Source organism: Daphnia magna, linkage group LG3 (genome assembly GCF_020631705.1).
Source record: "Daphnia magna isolate NIES linkage group LG3, ASM2063170v1.1, whole genome shotgun sequence".
In the NCBI taxonomy this organism is placed as follows: domain Eukaryota; kingdom Metazoa; phylum Arthropoda; class Branchiopoda; order Diplostraca; family Daphniidae; genus Daphnia; species Daphnia magna.
Window position 1 is genome coordinate 1,031,158 of NC_059184.1, and position 25,124 is coordinate 1,056,281.

At 40.3% G+C, this 25,124-nt stretch overlaps 2 protein-coding genes across 5 annotated transcripts in view; one reads left to right on the forward strand and one right to left on the reverse strand.

Moving 5' to 3' along the window:
- Positions 1-674: 674 nt before the first annotated feature.
- On the forward strand, positions 675-2,784 carry LOC116919103. The gene is made up of 9 exons (XM_032924982.2): positions 675-912; positions 1,131-1,244; positions 1,329-1,436; positions 1,535-1,680; positions 1,766-1,924; positions 1,994-2,100; positions 2,171-2,282; positions 2,356-2,483; positions 2,560-2,784. The coding sequence occupies exons 1-9, from the start codon at positions 757-759 to the stop codon at positions 2,778-2,780; spliced, it is 1,251 nt and encodes a 416-aa protein (XP_032780873.2). The 5' UTR covers positions 675-756; the 3' UTR covers positions 2,781-2,784.
- A 3,365-nt stretch (positions 2,785-6,149) lies between these two features.
- Positions 6,150-25,124, reverse strand: part of LOC116919105 (ephrin-A5) — a 125,591-nt gene continuing 106,616 nt past the window's right edge. For 2 of the 4 annotated variants that reach the window (XM_045171388.1, XM_045171387.1), the window contains exons 4-7: positions 10,571-10,881; positions 10,287-10,394; positions 9,974-10,210; positions 6,150-9,871 (exon numbers count right to left, since the gene is read on the reverse strand). In XM_045171388.1, coding sequence (XP_045027323.1) covers positions 9,720-9,871; positions 9,974-10,210; positions 10,287-10,394; positions 10,571-10,881 — 808 coding nt within the window. In that variant the 3' untranslated portion in view covers positions 6,150-9,719. The remainder of the gene's footprint in view (positions 9,872-9,973; positions 10,211-10,286; positions 10,395-10,570; positions 10,882-25,124) is intronic. The other 2 variants (XM_045171390.1, XM_045171389.1) reach the window with 2 other exon arrangements.

Sequence of the window (25,124 nt, forward strand, 5' to 3'; positions counted from 1 at the left end):
TCATTGAACGACGATCACGAAAATCCGGTTCATTTTTAACAGAGACTTGTAGTTTTGACGGTAGGGCGTTTGAAATGGAAATAGTCAAATTAGTTGATGCCATCATTTTATTCATAACTCTATAACCGATTGGGTTTCGCCAAATCTGACCAGATATTCAACATCCTCGTTGAATTTCGATCAAAATGTGTTAGTTTTGTTCAATTCTGAGACATGGCCCATTTTCAGAGATTTTGAAAAACAGCAAAGGGTATAGCCTTCCCACTTTTGCGATTTTTGGTCAAATCCCAACTTGAGCTAAAAACACTTGATTCCTACTATTCATTGAACGACGATCACGAAAATCCGGTTCATTTTTAACAGAGACTTGTAGTTTTGACGGTAGGGCGTTTGAAATGGAAATAGTCAAATTAGTTGATGCCATCATTTGTTTCATAACGCTATAACCGATTGGATTTCACCAAAAAAACAGGTGATGGAAAAACGCAACATCTTTTTTTCTGCCCGACAACAGCTTACAAAGAATGTACATAAAAATTTGACAGCGTGCGGTCTACCGTCTACGTTATCTTTTCTATAGTTGCTTTGCTTACACTTTGCGAGACGTTCAAAGTGTAAGGGGGAAGACACGGTTATCTTGCCCAATGGTTGAACAGAATTGCTTACAGTATATTCGACAGTACTGTAATAAATTCAGAGTTTCGCAGATAGACAAAATCAGTATACCGAGAGTTATTTTTCAGGGCAGTAACAAAAATGTTTAGCGTAATTTTGACTGTAGGGTTTATTGCCTTGGTGATTAGGTGGATTTTGAAACCGGAACCATCACCCATATTTGGCATCTATTCCCAGCCTGGAAAGTTTTACTACCTGAAATTTGCCGCTTTTTATCTGCTGTTCACTCTCAGAAAGGTAAAAATCTAAATGTTTTTTTTACCCCAGTAGTTTATCCAAGATCGTATCACACTTCAACAATGTGGCTCTCAACTTGCACGGTCCCATCACCATCACATGCTAAAACTGTCTGTCTTTACTCAGAAAAATTGTCATAAAATTCGAGTAAAAAACGGTTGAAATGGGAGAAGTACACAGAATGTGTGAATTAATGATATTGTCATGGATTATTATAGTGGCAAAGCAAGCGGGCAAGAGTTGACGAAAATTTGAAGGCCGGGTACGGAATGAAATCTAGAGTCAATATTAGAGACATGGAATCTGTTCAAGTCTTATCTGATCATCCAAAGGTAAATTAAATGTAAAGTTTTTTCAAGAATTTTGCTATCGGTTGTCATTAAACCACCTTATTAATGAAAACTGATGTTCCTCAGGCCATTGACGCCGTGTACTTTCAAGGAGGAAACAAAGATGGCGTTTATTTCGTAGCTGCAACAGCGCGAAGACCTCACCATGTCATCAACGGCTTCGTTTTCCTTAAGGTGAATAAAACAGCAAAGGAAACGGCAAAATTTACTTGCCATCAAAGTTAAAAGAAACCCATTAATTCAGACATAAAATCTTTTTGCTTTAATCGAAGGTTCCAGGAGAGGGGCTATTTACTAGTCCTAAACTGCCAGATTCCACTCTTTTCGGAACGGAAGACGAATTTGGTGCTGAAGGCTTGAAGTTTGAACCGTTGGATCCAATGAGGAAGTGGAAAATCAGTTACAAAGGCCAGTTGAGGTGTGATATCTCTTCCTATTGACAAATCCCTAATCAAAATGATAAAAAATGGACTATTATAGAGCACTGATTATCTCTCCCACAGACGAAATGAGACTGATGAGCTTGTGGACGTTGAACTCGAAGCCATTTGGAGCACAAATTTGAAACAATTTGATTTTGATACTGACATGTCATCAACAGCTATTTCTCGTGCCTTTGCGCGTGAACCTTGGAGTCGCGAGTACTTCCAGATGCTCCAAGAGTAAATTTCAAATAATGTGAAAAACAAACAGAGCTTTCGTTTTTCATTCAAAAGATCATTGCATCACAGGGCCCATCAAACTCACTACGAGCAAATGGGAAGAACCAACGGAACAGTAAAAATCGACGGGAAGTCTTACCCTTTCAACATCGATTCCATGCGAGATCATTCGTACGGTAAGAATCGTCTACGCCAATGAATTTTTTAAAAAATCATTAAAACCATGACTGTCACATTCGCAATTAGGCCATAAGCGTGAGTGGAAGTTGCTTCATCGCTACGGCTTTCACACAATGACGCTGGAAGATGGCACGCGAATCAATGTTGGGATTGTAAGCCAACCCTGTACTTCCTCAGTGTAAGTTCTGCCTTTAAGTCTCACCACAGTCCACAATGAGACGTACACATAAAAACTCTTACAACAATTACAGGCTGGAGTTGGGCTATGTTTACTTAGCAGACGGTCGCCTGTTCCCGGTCGATGAGTGTGGCTTCAATATCTGGGACATAGGAGAGAATGGCTCACCACCAAAAGACTATCACTTTACGTTCAAAGCAGGTGATTTTTTTACAACAACAAAAAAGTGCATGTAATCCAACCCCATATGATGACATGTCACTTGTGCATATGATAGCAAATCGCTGGTGGAGCGTGCAAGTCAACGTCCTAGACGCGCCCATTTTCTACATTGGCTGGGAATGGGAAGCAAAAATTCACGAGAGAATGTGCACCTTCGAAGTGAACGGAGTTCCAGGTTGGGGTATTTCCGAATTCATGTACCGCAATATGGACGGCCGACCAGAAGAATATAACGAGAGAGATCCCGAATGGACGCGAACTATCAATAAAGGTTGAAAAAGAAAAGGAAAATTAGACTTCGGCGTGATTCATGTAAACAGAACACACCGGTGTGAATTGGTCACACCTTATCCACGTTATAGAAACATTAAGATTAAAATAAAATATAAAAAAAAAACTCTGTCACTGTCCTTGATCAATACAATGATCAGTCACCCAAAAAATAATGCAGTATATCTATATAAATATAAATAAAAAAATATTATTATTTCAAAAAAGGATATGAAAACCCGGACGATGAAATCTTTTCGTCGTCCAAGTTATTCTCAGTTTCTTCTTCTTCTGTTTGATGGATGAGCCAGCAGGAATTTGAACTCCCCCCTCAAACAAACGGAAGGCGTTATGGAAACGATGTGTGTTGTCCCCTGGAGTAACTCGAGCATAGCTTTCCAGCGGCTTGGAGTTGATTTACTGAGCGGCTACCTAAGATTCAGTCCGATCAACCAACGATGGAAAAATCGTTTGAGAGAGAGAGAGAGCAGAGCCATTCTCGGCCCGTTATAAGAGTTGGTCGTCATAGTCACATTCTTCTTTGTTGCACAACGATGCTAGGGCGAGATAAAACGAAGCCGGGATGGTCAACCCCGTCCTCCCCCCCTACGGGCAGCAAAGCACGGACATGCTCGCATGGACACGGACAGAAAAGGAGACACACACATGAGCACGCTTACCGTTCTTTATGGCTGCTTTCGAAAACAAAACAAATACAAAATTATCTTGCTTCAACCAACAGCATCTGGAAGTCCCCCTTTTTTTTATCCTTTCGATTCCGTCTTGTCTACTAATTAGTTTATTCAAGATGTTTCCTCATGAGGTCCACCCGTGACATAAAGAAGAAGAAGAAGAAGAAGAAGAAGAAGAAAAAAAAAAGATCTTTGATTGCACTTGTACGCCAAAAAAAACACGACGCATCCATAAATCTAGGACCAATCTGCCTTATACGAATTGTTGCTGATGAGCCGAACGATTTGGGCGAAGTTCTCAAGACATATAAACCGGCAGCGATAGAGAAACGAAAATTATAGTCTTTGACTTTCACGAAGTTTTCACTGAACTCTGTTGCCTCGGTTACGACTTACACAAGTCTCAGCCCTGCGGTGATGAATAAAGTAAGAAAAGAAAGAGAATGTAGAGAAACAAAAACAATTATTGGCTACGCCATTGTTGATTGGAAATAGCCCGATGTTGATTGGGGAAAACGCTATGCAAATGCATTTTTTGCCGCACGATTGGCACAGTGACTTGCCGGATGATCGTTTTCTGTTCGGGAATTTCCTAACGGTTGTCTCAACAGGCTGTAGTGAAAACACGAAATAAAAAGATGACCTATTCCACGTACGTCCATGTTTTTACCAGGAAAAAGGTAGCCATATATATAAAAAGATAACAAGCAAAGTGGACTGGAATTGAAGGCGATGTGAAAAGCCGATGAAGAGCGATAAACAAAATATGAAAGGTGAGCGCATTTGCTGCTTCACATTATTCAGGTACAGTTAGCTCTGTTTTCGGTCGAGCCGTTATGCATGATGATGAGATTCGATAACACCGAAATCCTTAATTTAGTCATCGGTCGACAGAGGGCGCCAAAATGGAAAACGCCCTGGTTGCTGCTGCGATGTGCACATCGTACGAACAAAACATGTCGGCGATGATGATTTGTGAATCGAGCCGCATGTTTGAAATACATTTCGATCGATTTTTTGTGTTTTTTTTTTTCTCCCAAAAACCCGACAATAATCTCGAATCATCCTAGCGCTTCTGTTGATGACGAGCCGGCACTTAAACGCATTGTTCCCTGCTTGGTCATCGTCTGCCCTTTAATTCTTTGTTTCCTCCCAAAACATTTCCAGTTGAACTTTTGATAACAGTTTTAGAGAGGGCTGTTGGCTTGTTGCCCGTATCTTTGTCGGACTTTGTTATTTGCGTGTGCCCGAGAAACGAATGCAATACATAGAACTTAACCCAGAAAAAGGTTAAAGGTAGAAAAGTGAAGCCACAAGAAAGAGACAAAAATCCATCAATTGTATCACACGAATCGAGCAAGATAAAACGTTGAGTATTCTTTCTATATATGTAACTTTCATCCCAGAAAGGTGAACTAGCTTAAATGGGCGCATCTTTATTGTATTGGAAACGTGAGTGGACTTACCTGTTGTACTCGCGTCGTACTTTGTCTAGGTGTCATTTTGGGCGGGTGGTTACATCGTCAAAGGAATTCCGAACGTTGATTGCTGATACGTCCCCACAATCTTGTATCGGGAAAAGGTGTAATGGGTTTCTGCATTGTTTCTAACTTATTTTCATTGGTCAGCCACATGAATCGAATATTCCCACAGATATTCAACTCGTTTGTAGATAAATACAAAAACTACACGAACAAAGCGATTCGAAATGTTTACATGTCGTTACGCAATAACAACGCACACACGAAGAAGACTGCAGACTAAACGTCATTCTCTGCGATTGACAGTTGAAATTTAAACGTTGCCAAATATTTCTAGTCCAACCGAATTTGAATAAAATGTGAAAGTTTATTTTCTATTTTTTCCTTCAAAATTCTTTTCTTTTCCCCACGTGTCGTTTTTCTCCCTTGCACTCCTTTTGTATAACATTTGTTAACCTTCACAACTGTACGCAATTTTAAATGAGAAGAATTCCAGTGATGTGATGGAAGCTCTACCATAGTAAATCAGTCCATTCCTTCTTCCTCCTTTTTGAGTCTAGATTTCCAACTACACAAACAAACAAGACAAAAAAAAACAATTTTTTTGTTATAGGACCTTTTCGAGTTTGGTAGTCTTGACCAAAACTTTTATTCATAGCCAAGGAAGTTGACTGCCTCTTGTTTTTATTTTTTGTTTTTTTTTCCATCTTTTAGGTAGCAACGTATAAATACAATGCACTGATGGTACCATTTGGCTGCTGTCTGTCTCCAAGTTGGCCTCAGTTTGGGGGCTAGACAGGGAAGAAATGTCCAGTTGCTTTGGAAGCCAGATCTCTGACAGCGCCCATTAATTGTCGGTGCCTGTGAGAGTGTGTACAAGAGTCACGAACCACTAGCGTTACGTGTTTGGTTCCTTGGTCGTCGAAAGTGGTCCGACTTGATGTTCCATTGTCACCAGGTAGCGCGATCCATCGCTCTCTCAAACAGAAACAAAACTGACTCGTTTTTCTCGAGAGACTTCTTCCTTTTTTTCTTTTTCTTTCCTACTCTTAAGAATATGATAAGTGATTACCGAGAAAACGGTTTTCTGAAACATCAGGACCTTTTGTCCAGCCCGAGTTTCCATTACAAACCACACACACCAAACCACACACGCACACACACAAAAAAAAGAGAGAGAACAAACAAACAAACAAATGTAGTCATTGTTTTATCTGTATAATTTATGATCGAAAGCACTTTTTGCCCAAATTTCAGTCAACGGCACACAATTTCTGATCGAAAAGAATCGGGGAGAAATCAACGAAGAGCACAGACGCCGGGGATCAGTTGGCAGGGAAATAACCCGTTCAACATTCAAAAGAATTGGGTGGGGAAAATTACAACAAAAAAAAAAATGTTGAAAGAGGAGAAAAACAGATCGGGATTTGTCAAAAAAAAAAAGAAATACAGTAAGGGGACGCTCCGGATCAAGAAAGTCCGTTGCTCCTAGTTACACATGTTATATCGATTGAATTTTGTTTTTGTTTTGTTTTTGCAGTGGTCGATTTTGATATTCTAAACGGGAGGGAGTATACAGTTGTACAGTACACGAGATAGCGAAAAATAAAAAATAAAAAAACTTTTGAGGATTTGGGGGAGTAGAACAAACACCCAAAAAGGACAAGATACGGGGGGGAGGAGGAGGAGGTTGTGTGTTTAATTTTCGGAGTGGATTACAAGGGAAATGTGTAATGCGCAAGGACAAGAAAAATTGGGCTAGTAACACACACACACACACACGCACGCACGCACGCAAACAACAAAAAATTTTTCTCTTAATCGGAAGGGACGAACCAAAAATTGTGTTTTTTTTTTTTTTAAATTCATTATTGAAATCAAAATAAATATCTTGACACGGATGTACACCAACAGAAAAACGTCTAATTTTATAGTCGACTGAACGTCATCCCTCACTCAATTCCTCCTCCCCTCTAGCGTCATAATAAAAGGGGAGGCAGGAATTAAAAAAATAGCGATGAGAGAAAACCGGCTAATAGACAACACACGAGACGCATCACCGCCACATTTTTTCCGAGTCGAGACTTTGATATCAAAACAAAACGGATATTTGTTTGTTGGGTTTTTTTTTTTGTGTTTTTTATTAATTTTTTTTTTAGTTTAGATTTTTAAATCCCCCCGCGCAAATAGTTTTCTCAATTTTTGCTTCTTTTATGTTTTTGTTTGTTTTTTTTTTTAACTTTATATGTGATTGTACAGCGAGCTATGGTACATTTATTTACATACGAAAAGACAATATCTTATATGTAAGCCATGTTTTTCATGTCGGTATGTTTTTACGGCGTGTGTTAAATTTAACATTTATGTCTTGTTCAATTACTCTTTTTTAAAGACTTTCACTCTCTCTCTCTCTCTCTCGTCTCTAGCACAAGAAAAAAAGATGTAAAGATTATCAAACGTTTTTGAGTACTTATATGTTGAATTGAACATAAAAAAAACAAACAAAAACTGTACACTATGAACAAGCCACTCCTGAATAAGGGAGAGAAGAACAAAAAAAAAATAGGGGGAGCAGTCATCAAAAAGAAACTGAGCTATAAGAAAGAAAAAAAAAAAAAATGTCGGTCAAATTTGGAAAAACAAATCAATAATATCTTTTTTTTTTTTTTCAGTCCCGCTGTGTGTGTCTGCGTGTGTAGGGGTGTAGCGGAGAGCATACATATAGATAGAGAGAAATGGTTTTGACTTTTTTTCGGGGGGGATGATATCGGGGGGGAAGAAAAAATAAAGAAATGAGAAGGCAACGTAGAGTCGATGGAACACAAAACTGGTTCCACCGTACGCTTCGTGCGCTGTTGGCACTTTGCGTATCTTTTCCACCATCGTGTTCCCCCTCCCCTCTTTTCTTAAAAAAAAAAAAAAAAAAAGAAATCAAAGAAGAGGCGGACTTGATCTGAGAGGAGAAGAAAACTCTCGTGTTCCTCCACATTTCTCTTTGGGTACGGATTCTTCGTATTCCATATAAGAGAGATGCGAGACAGGTAGGGGAGAGAGAGAGAGAGAAAAATAGAATAACAAGAAAACGAGTAGGAGGGAATGGTCTGGAGTGTTGGACAAACTTGAAAAATGATGATTCCAATAGTGTGACACACACAGAGCGAGGGGGACATGAAAGAAAAAAAAGGAAAAAAAAGAAGAGAAAACAGAAAAACAAAAAGGGCGTATTTATAGGACGCCATTCGACTGTCATCACGCAAGCGGACAAGAAGGCAATGTTGTTGATGCCGTGCAGGGGAAGGGATGAATGAGATTGAAAGAAAAAAAAAATATATCTTAAAATATAGAGCATATATCCACAGATACAGAGATAGATAGAGAGAGAGAGAGAGAGATCTCACAAAATGAAATAAGACACACTTTGGATGATCTATAAAATAGTGGAGAGAGAGGAGTGATCACGATTTTACACAACGACACAAACTGCTAACGATGAACGGGATCTCTTTTTTTTTGTGGTTTTCTTCTTCTTCTTCTTCTTTGCTTTGATTTATATTACATTACATATTGATGTGGGGGAGTAAAGAGAGAGAGAGAGAGAGAGAGAAATAGTGGGGGGCAGTATATGGCACTTGGGACGAAAGGGGAGGATTCTCTCTCTCTTGTGTTACGTCACGTTCTCTCTTTCTCTCTCGGAGCAAAAAACGCATTCGTAAATGTCATTCAACAACGTCACGGACAAGTCGCCAAAATATTTTTTCTTTCACGCAGACAACAAAAAAATAAAATAAGCAAAGGATGAAAGAGTGGAGGCATGTATGTGATAGACAATCAGAGAGAGGCTTTCCTTGTTACACATTTTTTTGGCTTGTCTCTCTTTTGGTCAACTCTTTCTCTTTTTTTAAGCTTTCGAGTCACTCTTCTGTGTTAGCAGAAAGACAACACAAAAGAAAAATCGGGAGGGATTTTCCTATTCTTTTTTGTTTTGTTTCTCCTAGCGTGCAGACACACACGGACGTGCCAGTCGTCGAGGCAAAATGAAAGAAGAAGAAATCTTGTACAACATTTTCAAAAGGAGGAAGGTGGTACGCACCCCATTTTTGTCTCTCACACACACACACACATACACACACACATATTTTGGTAGAAATAAGGAATTTTTGTTGTTTTTCTTTAAAAAACCCCTTTTTTGGGAGTTTTCCATCCCGAAAGGAGATTCCACCTCGTTTTCTTTTGTTTGGTTGGACTGTGTTACGGTGTGTCAACAGTTAAAACAAACTGACGTACACAAAAATAAAAGGGAGAATTATGTCACGAAATGGTCCCGTTCAACCTTCTTTTCTGTATCATCTCTCGTTTGTTTTGTTTTTTTCCTTTCTGTTACGATTTCGTCAAATGTTTCTCGTTTGATTTTGTTCTCCTAATTTTTTTTTATTTTGTCTCCAATTTCTGTTTGTTGTTGTCTATTTTTGGTCACATTTCTTCCCCTCCATTGTTTTCTGTTCCTTTTAATGTCGAGTTGGATGTTTTTCGCTGGCGAGGATGATGTGCCTCGCGGTGTTGTGTGTACGAAACAAGGACGCGGCTAACGTTTCGATGTGACAGCAAAAGTCGGGAAAAAGCGAGCAAGCGAGCGTGACGATGACGAGAGAGAGCAGCAGGATAGACTTGTTTCTTTCTTTCTTTCTTTCTTTCTTCTTCTTTTTTGTTGTTGTCTTGTTGGTTAGGGTTTTTTTGTTTGTTTGTTTTTTTCGTTATGTTTGTTATTATTCTTTTCATCGAACCCTGAAGAGGATCAGGCTTACGAGACCGGCCGCAATAAGAGCAGACACGGGATTGTGGACAACTTGCCGTCTGGCGCCGCTAGATTTCGACGTCAATTCTTCATTCTTCACCACTTCGTTGGACAACTTATCGAAATCATCTACTTTTTCACAAGGAAAAAGAAAAACAAAAAAAGAAAAAAAAAGCAAAACGTTAACACATTGAGTTCTTGGTAGAGTCGAGCAGAGAAGTCTCGTTATGTTACCTGATTTCTTGGTGGTGGTGCGCACGCTGAAACTCTGAATTTCAACGTCTTTCCAGTGGGGCGGCATTCGAGGTGACGTGACAGACGGTAGCAACAGCTGAGTGGTGATGATGCGAGTTGGCACCACCGGCGCCTGTGTGGTCGTACTGTTCATCACGGCCACGCTCGTTGAAATCGTGGACATGGTCGTCGACGTCGTCGTGCTGGACAAAGCCGGCCGTCCTGCGGTTGTTCCTGCTAAAGCAAAAATGATGCAGAGTGTAAATCATCATTTTCTTTCATTATGCAAACATTGTCGCCAATGAGCTCTTACCTTTGTCCAGATCCTCAGCTTTGCAGCACACTTTAAAGACCACCTTCATGTTATGCGACGAGCACCGTCCACCGATGCGTCGGTGTAAATCGTCTTTCGAGGACGTCGCTATAAAATGAAATCAAATAATGATTATTATTATTTTTCTTTTTTCACACACACACACACACACAAAAACCAATGGCATCATCAGACATTTTCAGTTTTTCTCGACTGCAGCCGATTGAACACAAATAACAATTTAGAAGCAAAAAGGGGAAAAAAATAAAAAACGAATAACGTACAAATGAAATAGTAATCCTGTCCGGGTCGGAATTCAAGCCCTCCGGGCTGAGGCGTGAACGAACGGAAGGTGATGGTAAAGTACATGAGCTTGTAAGGCTTGTCGCAGACGGCAATGATCCGCGGGTTGGGATTGGTGATGCGGCACGTGTCGTACTCCTCCTTCGACACGTTGTAAATGATGTACTTTTCCGCGTCGTCCTCGTGAGTGCCCGGCGTGTAAACCGGACATATGATGTTCACCTGATCGTATTCGAACGGAATGTTGTTCTTGTTCACGTCTATGATGTGATCCGTATTGTCTATCCGGAATCTGAAATTTTAACAAACAAAAGAGACAAATTAAAAATAAGTTTTTTTCTTTCTCTTTTTTGTTTATGCCCATTAAATAAAAGATGAGGTGATTAGTCCTCCGTACATGAGCGCAAAGGTGAGTCAAGTCAGTTGTATACAATTTAAAAAATTTTTTTTTATAGCAGACCACTAATGTGGATGGGGGCTGGTTATCCAACGAGCGAACGGAGATTAGAAAATGTTGCTTTCGTGTCTTTTTTGTTTTTTATTCAGAGAGATTTTTACCAATTTCCCTTAACGAAAACTGCCTCTACGCACACATGCACGGGCCATATAGGCAACACAAGCCAAATTGCTGGTTGAATGAACGTTAAAAATAGGTATTTGTCTAGTTGCGCCCTTAAAAGTAGTCAGACCCTCTTTCATATTTATTTTCTTTCCTTATTCATTTTTTGTTGCTGTTGTTGTCTTATCGAAAACGAGGGATGGAAGCGTGTCTCTCTACCCCTCATCTACCACCGCCGAAAAACTTTCTTTCTTCTCTCCTCCGCAACAACAACAACAACAACAACAGCACATTTTCAAATTATATCCCGACGACGGACTAGACCGTGGGGGCTGGAGAGCGCGCGCGTGAAATGGAAGTCACGAATCGGGCAAGAAGAACGTGGCAAGAGAAGAAGGTTCTTTTCTTCTTCTTCTTCGAGAAACAGGGCCAGGTAGAAAGAAAGAAAGAAAAAAACGAATGAAGGAGAAGGTAATATAACGATTTTTCGTCTCTCTCTCATTCTTGTTCGCCCCCAAAGGCGAAGCGCTCGGCGCACACATTTTTAATTCATTTCTGAACTTTTTTTGAAAATTATATTTTTAGACAAAACGCCGATCATGTGTTCGCTTTCGCCGCTAAATTGCGAGTCCGATCAAAATCAGATGGAGCCAAGAATTCGATCGGCAATCGACGACCACTTTGCGAGGAGACGAGCAAACAAAAAGCGGGGAAGAATGTTGTGGGCGAGTTAAAAATAAAAGAGAAAGGTCCTTCATCATCTTCACCTGAGGTCGTGCACTTTCTACCCGGGGTTTTTCAATGTCTATTTTGCTTTGATTTTATCGGTTAGAAATCGCGTCCCGAATCGATCGCTCTACGGGGAAATAGAAAGTGTTTCTAAATTTGTGTTTTTTGTTTTTTTTTGTGTGGGTGTTCCGTGTTTTCAAAGAACGAAGAAGACGTGCACATACAAAACAAAAGAATGCCAATTTTTTTTCCTGGCTACTTTCTGTTGTGTTTTGATTTCAAATTGAAAGCGTGTCGTTGCCCATGTTCCTTTTTTTTTCGGGTGGAAAGGTGAAACATCTTGTATTATTATTTTTTTTATTTTTTTCTCAAGATAACTTCTTGAGTTAGCCTCGGGGAACAAGTGGTTCATCCCGTGTGTGTGTGTGGTGTGTTGTTGAAAACAGAGAAAAGAGAAGGAAAAGAAAGAGAATTGAGTGGATGAGGCATCCGCCAAGGCCGGAGCGCGATGGCTTCCAGCTGAGTATTTTCAAATGGCCGCCCATTTTTTCTTTTTTTTTCTTTTCTTCTTTCTTTTTCCTCCTTTTCCTTCATCTCCCTTTTTCTTCTTATCGAATGGTATACAGTGGGTAGCCTTCTTCTTCTTTTTCTTTTACTTCTTTCCCACTTTTCTTCTTCTTAAAAAGGGCTCCCCGCAACGCTAAGGAAACATTCCCCCCTTCTTTCTTCTTCACCTGTACCAGCAAAGTGGCAGCCAGGAGAGGGGGAGAGAGAAAAGTTCCCTTTTTTGTGTGTGTGTGTGTGCCTCTTGCGTAGCCAATCGATTCATTTCTTTATTCTCATTCTCTTTTTTTTTTCTCCTCTCAAACGTTTAAATACCTGATTCGAATCCCCCCTTCTCTGCTCGCTGTTTAAATCACCTGACCAGCAGCTAAACAACAACCCACTCCTCCCCCCCTATTCGATGTAAGCTCAACTTTAAAACATGTTCCAACTTTATTTTTAACAAAAACTAAGAATATTGGTCCGACCGTTGTCTGAGAAACCGGTGCAAGACAGAGATAGAGCCGAGTTCTCCCGTTTCCAGGTCCATCTGCTCAAGACTCGAAGAAAACATGAGAAATGCCGAATGGACCCTGAATCAATCAACTGGGCATCGACACGGAAACGGACACGCCAAAGGGATAAGAAACAAAACCGAATACAAGAAGAGGAAGATGAAGATGGACGCTGTCGATACCTGTCACGACCGGACTGACGTTTCAATCAACATCGTGTGTTGTGTGATGCACACGTAAAATGATGTCTACGTTTTTGAGCACGAAGAATCACGTCGACTGCAACCTGTTCCAATCATTGGCCAGTTCATAAAAATGGCGCTCGCTACTCACGAACTACATTTTCGATCGTTTTTCATTTTTTTTTTTTTTATCTCATTTTTGCTCTGCGGTTAAGGTATTTCATGTCTAGTTCTTTTTCTCGTACCCTTGTTACACGCTTTGTTTTCTTGAGGCCGATTGCGATAACTGCCTACCAAAAGGCTCGTCGTTTTTTGTAACTTCCAATCTTGTTTCAACAACAGCGAGACACGAGGCTTTTCTAAGATATTCCTAAAAAGCTCGGAACGGAGGGGGCAAAGGCACGACTTTGAGCCACTCGACTGACTCATTCGACACACACAAAACTCGCTTTGATATTTAAAAAACAAAAACAAAAAAACGGGAGGACCAAATGAAACGAAAAAGGTTGCCATATTCAAAGCGCAAGATTGCCTCTCATCAACAGTCATTATCAACCGGCCAATAAAAATTGTTACACTTTCAGGTGCGTCGGGAGGCTCCCCTTTCTTCTTTAGCCCTCCCATTTTTTGTATTTTCGGGCAATCTACTTTAAGAGGGACGACCAACGTTGCGTTGATTCTCTGCGCGCACAAGAAAAAGAACCAAACAAAAAAAAACACGTATGCATAAGCGGTATTTTGTGACCGCGGCCTGTGTGTGTGTGTCTGTGCATCGTAAAAGCGTTGCAAACCTTAAATGGGAAAAAATACAAAGAGGTTAGCCCCAGTTGGAGGGGATATATAAGCAGCAGACACGTTTGTTTTTTTTTTCTTTCTTTCCCGTCCACGTAAACAAGCGGGAAGCCGACGGGATCCCGTTAGGTTTCTGTTGGCGGATTTTCAATGTTCAATTTGCCAGCGCCATGTTTTTTTTTAAGGTGCCAGCGATACGGAAGGAAAGCCATCTTTTTTTGTCTGCGCAGCATTTCTTCATGACCACCATCCAACGAATAAAGAAAAAAGAAATAAGGGCCGCCACTACGACCCCGCCCAATTCACATCTGCATTTAAAAACAAACGGCGGGAATCTGTTTCTTGTCGGCTTGCAAACAAGACAGACCCGACTGATTCAATTAATTAGACTGTAAACTCTTAGCCTTTCACGAAGACGAAATTAGAATTCTGATGGCCGTCAGGATGGGCCTTTCAAAATTTGAATCATTTGAACCCCCCCGAGCTGCAGCGAGACCTAAACTGGTGCAAGCCCCCACATCAACACCCACAGTGAAGAGATGATGAATCGTTGCAGGGTAACATCAGCGCGCACACAGTCACACCATTTAAAGGTTTACACGAATCCATTTTTGAAAAAAACAAAACAAACTATGTCTGAAGAAATGTGGGATTTCATTTCGTTCAAGCGAGCGAGGAGGTGCGTGCTAGCTGCCAACTTAACTGGACTGACTGTTTTAATAATGAATATTAATTAGAGAACGCAGTTGGACGACGAGTCACGATTCGAAAACAAAAAAAAAAAAAACCCTGTGGATCTAAGAAAACAGATCAATCATGAATGATGTGGTCAAACCAAACAAGAGGGAGGCAAAAATATCTGACAATCGAATGTCAAATTTCAACGCACCCAAACGGTAAAAAAGTCTGTCGCTTTTATCTCGTTTTATGGAGACGAATATTTTCTTTATTTTTTGGCCCGTACCTGCGTCCTTTTTTTCTTTGTTTCTTTTTTCTTCTTTTCTTTCATTGGACATTCTCCATCAATGAGTTGGAACGAGAAAAAAACAAAAAAAAAAAAACAAACTGGGATGGTAAGAAAAAACAATGCATCGCGTGAGTTTAAGAGAGCGTGCAAAGCACAAGATGGTAGTAGTGGGAAGGTAGACAAGATCAACAGAGTGTGGGATGCTAGAAGAGAATTTCTGCTTCTATAAATGGCTTCAAGGTGCTAAGATACACACTGACCGATAAGACCAGGAAGGAGGTGATGATGATGAAAAAGGAAAAAAAAAAGGGAAAAGGTGAAGGGATATTTTTATTTATGCTTTGATAAAAAACATAAGAAACAACATTTTCCGTTGTTGTTGTTACAAGATTCTCGTCCATCTTTGGAGAGATTTAAAGAGAAAGCAACTCCATCATCTCGTTGGCTGACGATTGAGATCGGTGGAGGGCAACACAACAGGCAAGTCAAAAGAAACAACAACAAAACTAAGATGGAACTCGCTTCCATCGCCTTTTGGATCGATATATCCCAACGCAGAAGAGAATCCCGAGATGGAACGACAAGAAGCTTCTCATTTCTGATAGGCTCTTTTTTAAAAAAAAAGACAGAAACTCGCGCACGCTATTCTAACGAATTAAAGTTCGGTCGGAATGTCGAGTTTTGAGGGACCAGAAAAAAGAAAAAAAACGGGACACCTTCAGCCCTACCGGCAGCAGAAGAACAATTTGCCAAAAAAACGTAAAAGTACAAAATTAAAAAGGCAAAAGAGAGAGAGATAAAGACCCTCCCTATAATATCTATACTCTTGGCGTCTCTTATGTTTGCCTAATCACAGGTCAAAGCGTTTTACTCTTTTTTTTTCACGCTTACAGTCATTAACCACTATTTAGACAAAAGGATTATATAGAACTAGAGAAGAAGCCCACGCACACACACACACACACAAAGAAAATACGCGTAAATTTTGTAATGGCTGTGTGCCTGCAGCCTCGGACGTGTGCAACTTTTTTTTTTTTCTCTTTCCCGCCGTCGTCTTTTTTTAATTTTAAAAATAAATTTGTCTTTTGTTTTTGTTTCGTTTTTCTTTTCTTTACTATTTAATGACCTGCACATGGACACTGTGTTTGTTGTCTGCGTGTCTGTCGGTATCAACAAACGAGAAAAACAACAAACAATTGGCAGTGTGGCTCGTTTAATGGCCAGACTGTCGTTACAAGACACAAATTATTTATTTATTTTTATTTTTTTCATTTTTTTAAACTTCTTTTTCATTTTGCATTTTACCTCCTGCTGTTATTATGTCGTCCGACGACGGACTTTGAGCGTCAACGGAAGCGATTACAAGAGAGGCCCCTGTTTTCGTCTCAACTTGTTTGTGATATACGGTTAAGTCTCTACGTGTCGTGTAGTTTTGTTTTTTTTTTGTTTTTTTTTCTAATTCGATTAGTTGACTAGCGGACGCACCTTCAAAGGACGAACACGCAGAAACATGTAAGAAAAGGGTTGTGTCTGTGTGTCTCTTTTTTTTTCTGGGGGAGGAGAGGGGAGACGGATCAGAAATGAATTGAATTAGTTCTTCGTGGCTGCATTTGAAAAATAAGATCGATTCTTTTTCCTTTCAGCCCAACGTTCGTGTAAAACGAAAGGGTTATAAAAACTCAAAGCAAACTCTCTCTCTCTCTTGTTATGTGTGCTTTGTCTTTGCAAGGGTTTCGTTACGGTGAGAGAAGCGACGCTGGGCGGGGGAGGCCCGAGCAAAAATTATGTACAACCGCTACAACAGCAATTTTTCGTTTGTTTTGTTTTTCGTGTTAAAGTACATTAGACTTAAAGGGATTCAAACGAACTGCCACGAGCAACGCGCGGGCCTTCGATCGTGTGGTAAAAGAAAAAAAAAATTTGTTTTTAGTGACGTTCGCTCTTCTTTCGGTCGCATCTCTACGTCGATTGCCTACGAGCGTTTATGACAAGCAGCGGGCCGACAGAGTCCAAGAGATAAGGTTTGAAAGGGAGGACGGCGGTTACTTTGGCTGTTGTTATTGTCGTATGTGTTGCCCCTTAAAGGCCTCTTTCCAATTGGAAACGGACAAAAATAAAATGCTTCCCCTTCGATATATTTTAGCACCTCGGCCGACAATGCGCGTTTGTAACCCGTCATAAATGGCGGAAGAGAAACAAAAAAAAACAACACATGGAATCAAAGAGAAAGAAGCGGCTGGCACACACGGACGATTACCATATTTATTTTCTTCCTTCTTTTTTTTTTCTCGCTTAAGGGAAGAAAAAAAAAGAGAGAGACGCCATAAAGATCGCGCTGTTCGATTGAAATGTGCCTCGCTGTTCCAACTTTTTCTTCCAAGGAGGGATAAGAAAAATTCCTTAACGAACATGTTTCCCCCCCCCCCGTAACCGTATCATAACGTTAGCGATATCTGCCTTCGTTTGTTCAGCGACACGCAACAAGTTTCTCTGTGCAGCAGCATGGACCAAAAAAAAAAAACGACTTCAACTTCTTTAGTGATGATGATGACAAACCCTCCCCTCCACTCGTTCGTCTTTGCATCACACACGCAAAGGGGCTCCTGGAACTAGCGGCCGATCTAGTGGGGCAATCAGCGAGCATTAAAAAGGAGGAGCATTTTCTTTTCTGTTTCTGGGGGATTCTTTTGGGGGGCGGAGGTGATCTACAGGAATGTTGGCCCGTCAGGTGTTTTTGCCCGTCTCGCTCAATTTCCTCGCGAGAAATCAACAACATTTTCAAAACCCAAAAACCCCTCCAAATGCTGAAATAATAATGATAGTAATAACAATAACAAGATGGTGAATTTATAAAGAAAAAGAAATCGATAATACATTCAAGCAAACGTGATTTCCATCGCCATCGGATGGCCATCACAAACTCATCGGCAACAACAGTTGCGCGGCTATCGACTATTGTTTCGAAAAAAAAAAAAAATTCAAATAAATAAAAAAAAAAAAGCACACAACTGGCTGCAAGCGAATGTCATAAATATTCATCATTTAAAAGGACGTGCCGACACACACGGCCGACACCCCTCACTGAGATCTTCTCGAAAAAGTGCCTCACAGGCATCAGGAAAAAGGCAAACGGGATTCGTCAATGTAATCCATCAGCGTATCGATCGATCGTCTCTGAAGCGCAAGAAAGAAGAGCCAAGCAGACAAGCTAGACAGACCAACGGAAATTCATTTAAATAAATAACAAATCGTTAAGATACAAGCAAAGAAAAGGCATCCTGACGGCGGAGCTGGTTTTTGCGGATCAACGCCCATCCGACATAAAGGCCAATCTACAAAATCCTTCTCTTTTTTTTTTTCAAATACAACAAAAGGGCTGTAAATCACGCCGACGAAATCCGAATGAAGACATTTTTATTTCTCGCCTCCCCCTCCTTCCCCCCCTTCCATCCGCCAGTCAGATTCGTCGAATAGTGACGGAGCTCGTTCAATTTTTCTTTAGACAGAGAACACACAATGACCAAGGGCAACAAGGTTTCTGAATGGCAATTGCGTGGGCCGTCCGACGTGTAAATCAAACAAACCGGAGACGAAAAAGAAAAGTAAAAGGGGGGAGATAAAAGCGCAGACTATCGTCACAACCCAAAAGGCTCAATTCAAACATCCCGACAACAAAACAAAAAAATGAAATAAATAACACAAAATCAGAGGACCGAAGCCAAAAAAAAGAAAGAAAAAAGAATAAAATACTTTTGATTCATTAAGAGAAATGTCATAATCAGTGAGCTGTCGGTTTCGCCAGTCTCTTTTATTTTTAATTCTTTATTCTACAAACACAAAAAAAAAACCTCAGACTGTACGCGTTCCAAGCGTGAAGCCAACCGAACGAAACTCTTACATCTCTTTTAGAAAAAGAAAAAGAGTCTACAACAAACAAGGAGAATAGAAATAACAAAAAAAAAAAGGGTTTTCTACACAGCCACAAGTAAAAGAGAGAACCCCTCTGGAACGGAGAGATAATCACAACATTGGACAGCTAAAGTCAACTTTTGGCTTCGGGCTGTCTCTCATTAAAGAGAGCGGAATTTTTATTTTTTGTCCGACTCTCTGTGCATTAAATGTATGTGTACACTGTCTCGCTATCTGCTGCTGTTGTTGAAAATGAAAAGGAAAAAGAAAAAAAACCGACTGTCCGTTGTTGTTTCGGTCTGTAGGGTCCGTTGCTAATTCGTCAAGGTGAGCGCCAGTTACAGAATAGTTTTTCTTTCCCAAACGGACGGCGATGACAAGACCAACGACAAAAGAAAAGCCAAATCAAAGTAAAACGTAGTCAATTTCTATCGGACGGATTCAACGAGACGTGACTTATTTGCCCTCCTCCATTTTCTTTCTCCGTCGTGTCCGTCTGAATATTATTCATTGCGGCAACAACACACCAATGTTCCAGACAGTCTACAACTTTTTGTTGTTGTTCTTCATTCATTAGACTTTTAAATTTGATTTAGAGGAAATGAATAAATGTTTAGTTGATAAACAAGGAAAAAATAAAATAATAAAATAATAATTTAATGAATGTTCCGTTTCGATGGGCGAACAAAAGAAGTCTATCACCTCCGCATTGTTTGCATCTTTTTTTGTGTGTGTGTGAATGTGTTGCCAAAAAAGAAACAAAACAAAAAGAAAAACGCGTGACTAATGACGTCAAGGTGAAAGACGTGCACGTCGCTTCTAAGCGAAAAAGAAGCTTCGGCAACTGAACTGATGGATGATCTGACCGTACAGATAATTTCAGATCACGAAGCGAATCACGACAAAACAATTCATTTAAAAACAAAGGCTTTTTTCTTTTTTTTTTCTCGATGGTCATGAACCAGTTCTCCAAAGAGAGGGGGGGAATGGGCAGAACAAAAACACAGCACTAGTCTCAATCCATCATCATCATTAAATAGGAAACCTTTTTCGTTAAGAAAATCCTCTCAAATGAGTCCGTCATCGGCACGGCCACGTCAATAAAACAGACTGAAAGAGGAGGTTCCATTCCAAACAAGAAAAACAAAAATGTCAATGATTTCAATTCGACAAAACGATCGAGTGGGCCCTCAAAAAAATTGGAATGTAAATCCTGTAGTGGAACTATGGTGGGGATAGTGAGAGGGTTATCAACTCACGACTTGCAGTGATACAAAACGAATTCCCCGTCTGCCGAGAACACAATACCGATAGACAACAAATATTAAGAATTACAAATAATAGTATGCGGAACATGACGAATCACGGCCGTAACTAGCAGCTTGGCACGATCGCCGTCGACTTTTCTTGTTTTTATTATTTTTTTTCATTGTTTCTCAGCAGAGTCGGCGAGGAACTGGACAGAGTTCATTTTCTCAGTGCACAGAAAGAAAATGAAACTTATGCTAATTGAGCCCATCTCGCTTAGCAATTAAGTCGCTTGGCCAAAATGAAAATTGGTTAGCATCGAAGGCCGAAACAAAACTGATTGAAAAAGCGTAGAGAGGAGCAGCTTGAAAAGGTAAAAAATGAGTTGTAGTCTAACGTCAAAAGAGGAAAAAACAATCAGGAACTCATCCGACAAGACAACAAAAAAACTATCGGGGTAGAATTTGGAAGCGTCAGATGATGAGAAACGAGAAACAAGAGCCGACGATAAGTTTCCACAACTACTGTACGTTCTGCTCGTAAGTAGGCAACTAAGCAACACCAAATGGAAAGAAACAAAACAAGAAACCCTCGTTTCGAAATGAGAAAGAAAAAAACAATCCCAGTCGAGGAGGCACCAAACGAAAAAAAAAAGTTAATTAAGAGAGCCAAGGGTCTGCTTTTTTTTTCTTGGTCGAAACACAAGAGAAAAGCAAAAACAGATAACCATCCACTCTGCGCAGAGAAATGCAAATGGGATGTTAATACATCCGACATCGCCACACAAAAAAAAAAACAGTCGGATGGAAAAAAAAAAAAACTATCAAGATTCTTCATTGGGCTTCTCTTTTTCTCAAGTCGGAGGCACAGCACAAAAAGGAAGAGGTCGATGGTAAGCGTATCGGTATAGCGAAGGTGGGGGGGCATACGTGGCCGTATGTTTTCCCCCCATCGATACCCATAAAGTTTGTTGTCCTTAATGGTTCTACCATTAATCACGATACGGAGGGAGTCTTCTTTCTTTTTTTCTAAACGGCTTCAAACCACACCACTACGTCGCAAATGGCGGCCACTATACGCACGCAACTTGTGGCTTCTACCTTCGGGATCTCACCAGCCCCATTCTTCGTAGTTTCTCTCCACATAAAATATCGACAACCGTTGTTGGCTCTTCTGCCCTTGCTGCGGTGGACAGCAAACCACCAGGTGCGACACGAGAGCCCTTCACATCCCAACAAACAAAAAAGAAGAGATTTCCCTTTTTAAAAATAAAAAAAAATGTAATAACAACATCACCAGAGTTCTTTTTGGGAGGGCTCCTTTTAAAGGACCTTCGAGAGAGGCAAGAACGACACACACACACGACCGCAATGTATCGACGGATTGACAATGTCTTCTGTGGCTGGCTCCGATCCATCAAGTGTGAACGTTAGAAAGCACGGAGGAGCTTATCAGTTTAAGGGAATCAACGGCAAGAGGAAAGGGGGGGATACATACTCACTGTACACATAATATAAAGATATAAGAAGAAAGAAAGAAAAAAAAAGTTCGGTTGCGTTCGTTGTTGTAGAAAAGAAGAAGAAAAAAAAAAGGGGGACAAGCTACTCCATCAACGTCATCGCTGAACGCATCCAGAGAAAGAAAGAAAAAACCTTCTTTTATTTGCCTCTCTCATGAAAATATTCTACGCAACAAACAAAAACACAAAACCAACCCAAGGAAAAAAACAAAAAAAAACGTACAGTTGGGATTATGCAACCAAATGATCTGCGCATTCCGTGAATCTGAAAATGAATGTCAACATTTGCGTACTTTTGGCTAACCACGCCCAATCTCGACACCCCAAAACAAAATTCTTGGGGGGGGGGGGCTGGCATTTAACACACGCGAATAAGGTAACACACAGGTAGAAAAGAAAAATTGTGGTTCTTTACCTGCGAAATGACGACCTTTTATGTCTGCGTCATGTGCGGACGGCATCATAGAAATTCGAGTGGGTATAAAAAAGGAAAATAATAAAAAAAAAAGGCAAAAGCGAACAGAATGGTAACAAAAACAAAACGTTTGCGTGGGAAAGAAAAAAAAAAAGCCAAGACCGTTTCTCCAAGTCGCACAGACGGATGGACAACAAACTTGGGTACGTTCTTCTCCGCCCCCTAGTGAGGCATTTTCTTCTAAAAATCGAACAAAACAAAAAAGAGAACCCCTTTCTTCTTTCTTGTCCTCCTCCTCTTCCCTATTTTCTTTGTCTCGTGTGTCTGTGGCAATTCATCCATCAAGCGAGGAATCAAATGCGCATCTGTGCGTGTAGGTGGTTGAATAAGAAAAATGAAAAAATTCATTATTACGTGCCGAATATGTTGCATACATTCTGCCATTGTTTTTACACGAACGGTAAAAAAAAACGAAAAGAAAAAGAGACGGGCACGTGTGGATCAATGTACACGGACGCGCTTTTTTCTTTTTTGAAATAACGGAGGAGTTTTGGGCTGCGTAGCGGATTTACACAGACACTCGAAAATTCAGAAAAGAAGCGAGACGCACACACCACACGTTACGAGAGAAAATGATGATGATCATCACAGCCGAGAGCGAAAGATGAAGATGCCCACAAGGGATTGGCTTTTTTTTTCCCCCCTTTAACATCGAACAAAAATAAAATGAAAGAAAACAAGGAATAAACACTGGCAGGCATGTTCCAATCACGATGCGTGAATCGCACGCACCTACACAACAGGTCAAGGGAGGCCCATTTTCTCCCCCCCCCCCTTTGAAGACACACACACACACAAAAGAGAAACGACAGACACAATAAGAAAATAGATATTAGGTGGATAGAGATAAAAGACGAAGCTGATCCTCGCAACAACTTATGGGGGCACGGCCTATAAGAACATGAGGTAGCCTCTTTCGTTTTTTTTTTCTTGAAAAAGAACATTTTACAAGAGGAGTAACGCCTGAAGGTTTCTAACGCAGAAAACATCCAGCATCCGATTCAGAAGGAAAAGAAAAGTTTGCCGCTGTGAAATGGCCCACATCCGCGCGAACCCAAACGACAAAAAATACCAAAGGCGAAGAACGAAAAAGGGGGAAGCAAACAAGAAAAATGAAATTATATTCAAGTAACTATGATGCGTAGTGTGTGTGTTTAAAGCAACTACACACACGCACAGACTAGCGAAAAGAAGGTCAAAGTGTCAACTGTCGTATAAACTAAAAAAATATATAAGACAACACGTCGCTCGAGGAATATGGTCCGCACATGTTCGTCTTGCTATGCCGCCGTCTTCAATTACATTTTTGTTGATTACATTTGTTTTTAAAAAAAAGTTTTGCTGCCCTGCCACTTGTATATATAATTCCTTCCGTCACACTCCCCCCCTCCTTCCGGACAACTTCCGGCGAAATCATCATCTCCCACCCCACCATTTTTTTAAAATTTTTCAACGTCTTGGGATTTAATTAATTAACACCCCATTCTTTTTTTCTAGCGCATATCCATAAGGAGTTCGTATAGAGTCCCTGTAACGGCCCCGTTTTCTATGAAAAGAACAGTTTGCGGCTTGTTATGCGGGAAAGGAAAAATAATTCGAGGGTCCGGATAATCAAAATCGAATAACACACACAAAAAAAAAGAAAAGAAAATGTTTAGATTGCGGGTTTATCGGTGCGGTGTAGGAGAGACTGTGCAGATGGCCCTGTACTATCTTGTTCTTCTGCCTGCATACACCACACATGAAGAAGACACGGATGCGTAACGTACACGCATGTCTGAGCTACAAGTGGGATTTCGGTGGTTTTGGGCGATATTAAATTTATTTATACAAAAGAAAAAAATGAGGAAGAGGGATGGAAGCAGCGATGGAGGTACAGCCAATATGGCGGCACCTTCATCATCATCACAGCGCGAGCATTTTTTTTCTTCTTCTTTATCAAACAACGGTATACACACCAAAGACACGCTGATCGACCTTTTTTTTTTATTATTTATTCAACACAAAAAGTTTTAACGATATTTGTTGATTCAAAAAAAAAAAAAGGAAAACAACCGAGATATGCATTGGGTAAAACAAAAACAAAAAATAATAATCGAACTGGAATAAATCAATTCCCCATATATAACTTTTGTTTCCCCTGATATCCTGTGGCTTCCTTACCCCCTTTTCCTACTCCTCCTACCCGTCGATCGCCTTACACGCAAGATGGGGGGTCATACAAAAAGAAGTGGAAGAAACACACATTTTCGTATTAAAACTGGTAGATCCGATTCTCTTTTTTTTCCTGGAAAATTTTCTTTTGAAAAAAGGGGAAAAAAAAAATAGTCTACGGTGCGCTGCTGCTAGGGGGGCAGTCAACTGGTAAGATTAAGTAGCCAAAAGGTTCCTCTTTCATAAAGCACTGCAGGAGGAGGAGAGTCGGGGTCAACCTATACCTTATAATAGACTAGAAAGAATATGGAAACCCCAACTGCGATAGAGAGCCTCAACTTAGTTGTATCCCCTCCTTGTCCTCTGTTCGAAAAAAAAAATGTTTTTTTGAAAGAAGAAGAAAACTTATTGTTAAATCCATCCGGAGAGAAGAGCACTCTCTCATGCGGTTGGACAGCTCTTTTCTTTTCCCAATCTATTCTTCTTCTTCCAAGTCGGTCCTCTATCATAGGCCACAAATATCCACAATGCATCACACACACACACAGATGGTCTTTTTAACGAATATTTCAAATGCAAAAAATAAAATGAAATAAATCAGGTAAAAATCAATCAAAAACCCATTTTGGACCCAAATAATGGCATTTCAATAGCACCCAAGTGCACAATATAAAGCTGGCTCAAAACCCAAAATGTTCACAATCCGGAGTTCAGGGCCATTTAAATAAGTACATTAAATTCCCAGAGCGACTCATTATTGACCACCTCCCAAAAAGAAAAACAAATTTTCAATCCCCCCGATCACAGTTTTTTTGTTTTTTCTAACTCAATTGTGTGACGATGTGCTCACATTCCTCTTCCGTATGGAATGTTAACAGTCTTTTTTTTTTTTTATCTCTCTCCTATCATCCTGAGATCGTTGAGTTGAACAAAATCAAAAGAG

Coding starts and splice junctions, on each gene's coding strand:
- LOC116919103 (XM_032924982.2), top strand. CDS start 757: ATGTTTAGCGTAATTTTGACTGTAGGGTTTATTGCCTTGGTGATTAGG. Junction 2,101..2,170: donor CATGCGAGATCATTCGTACG/GTAAGAATCGTC, acceptor ATTCGCAATTAG/GCCATAAGCGTGAGTGGAAG. Junction 2,484..2,559: donor TCACTTTACGTTCAAAGCAG/GTGATTTTTTTA, acceptor TGCATATGATAG/CAAATCGCTGGTGGAGCGTG.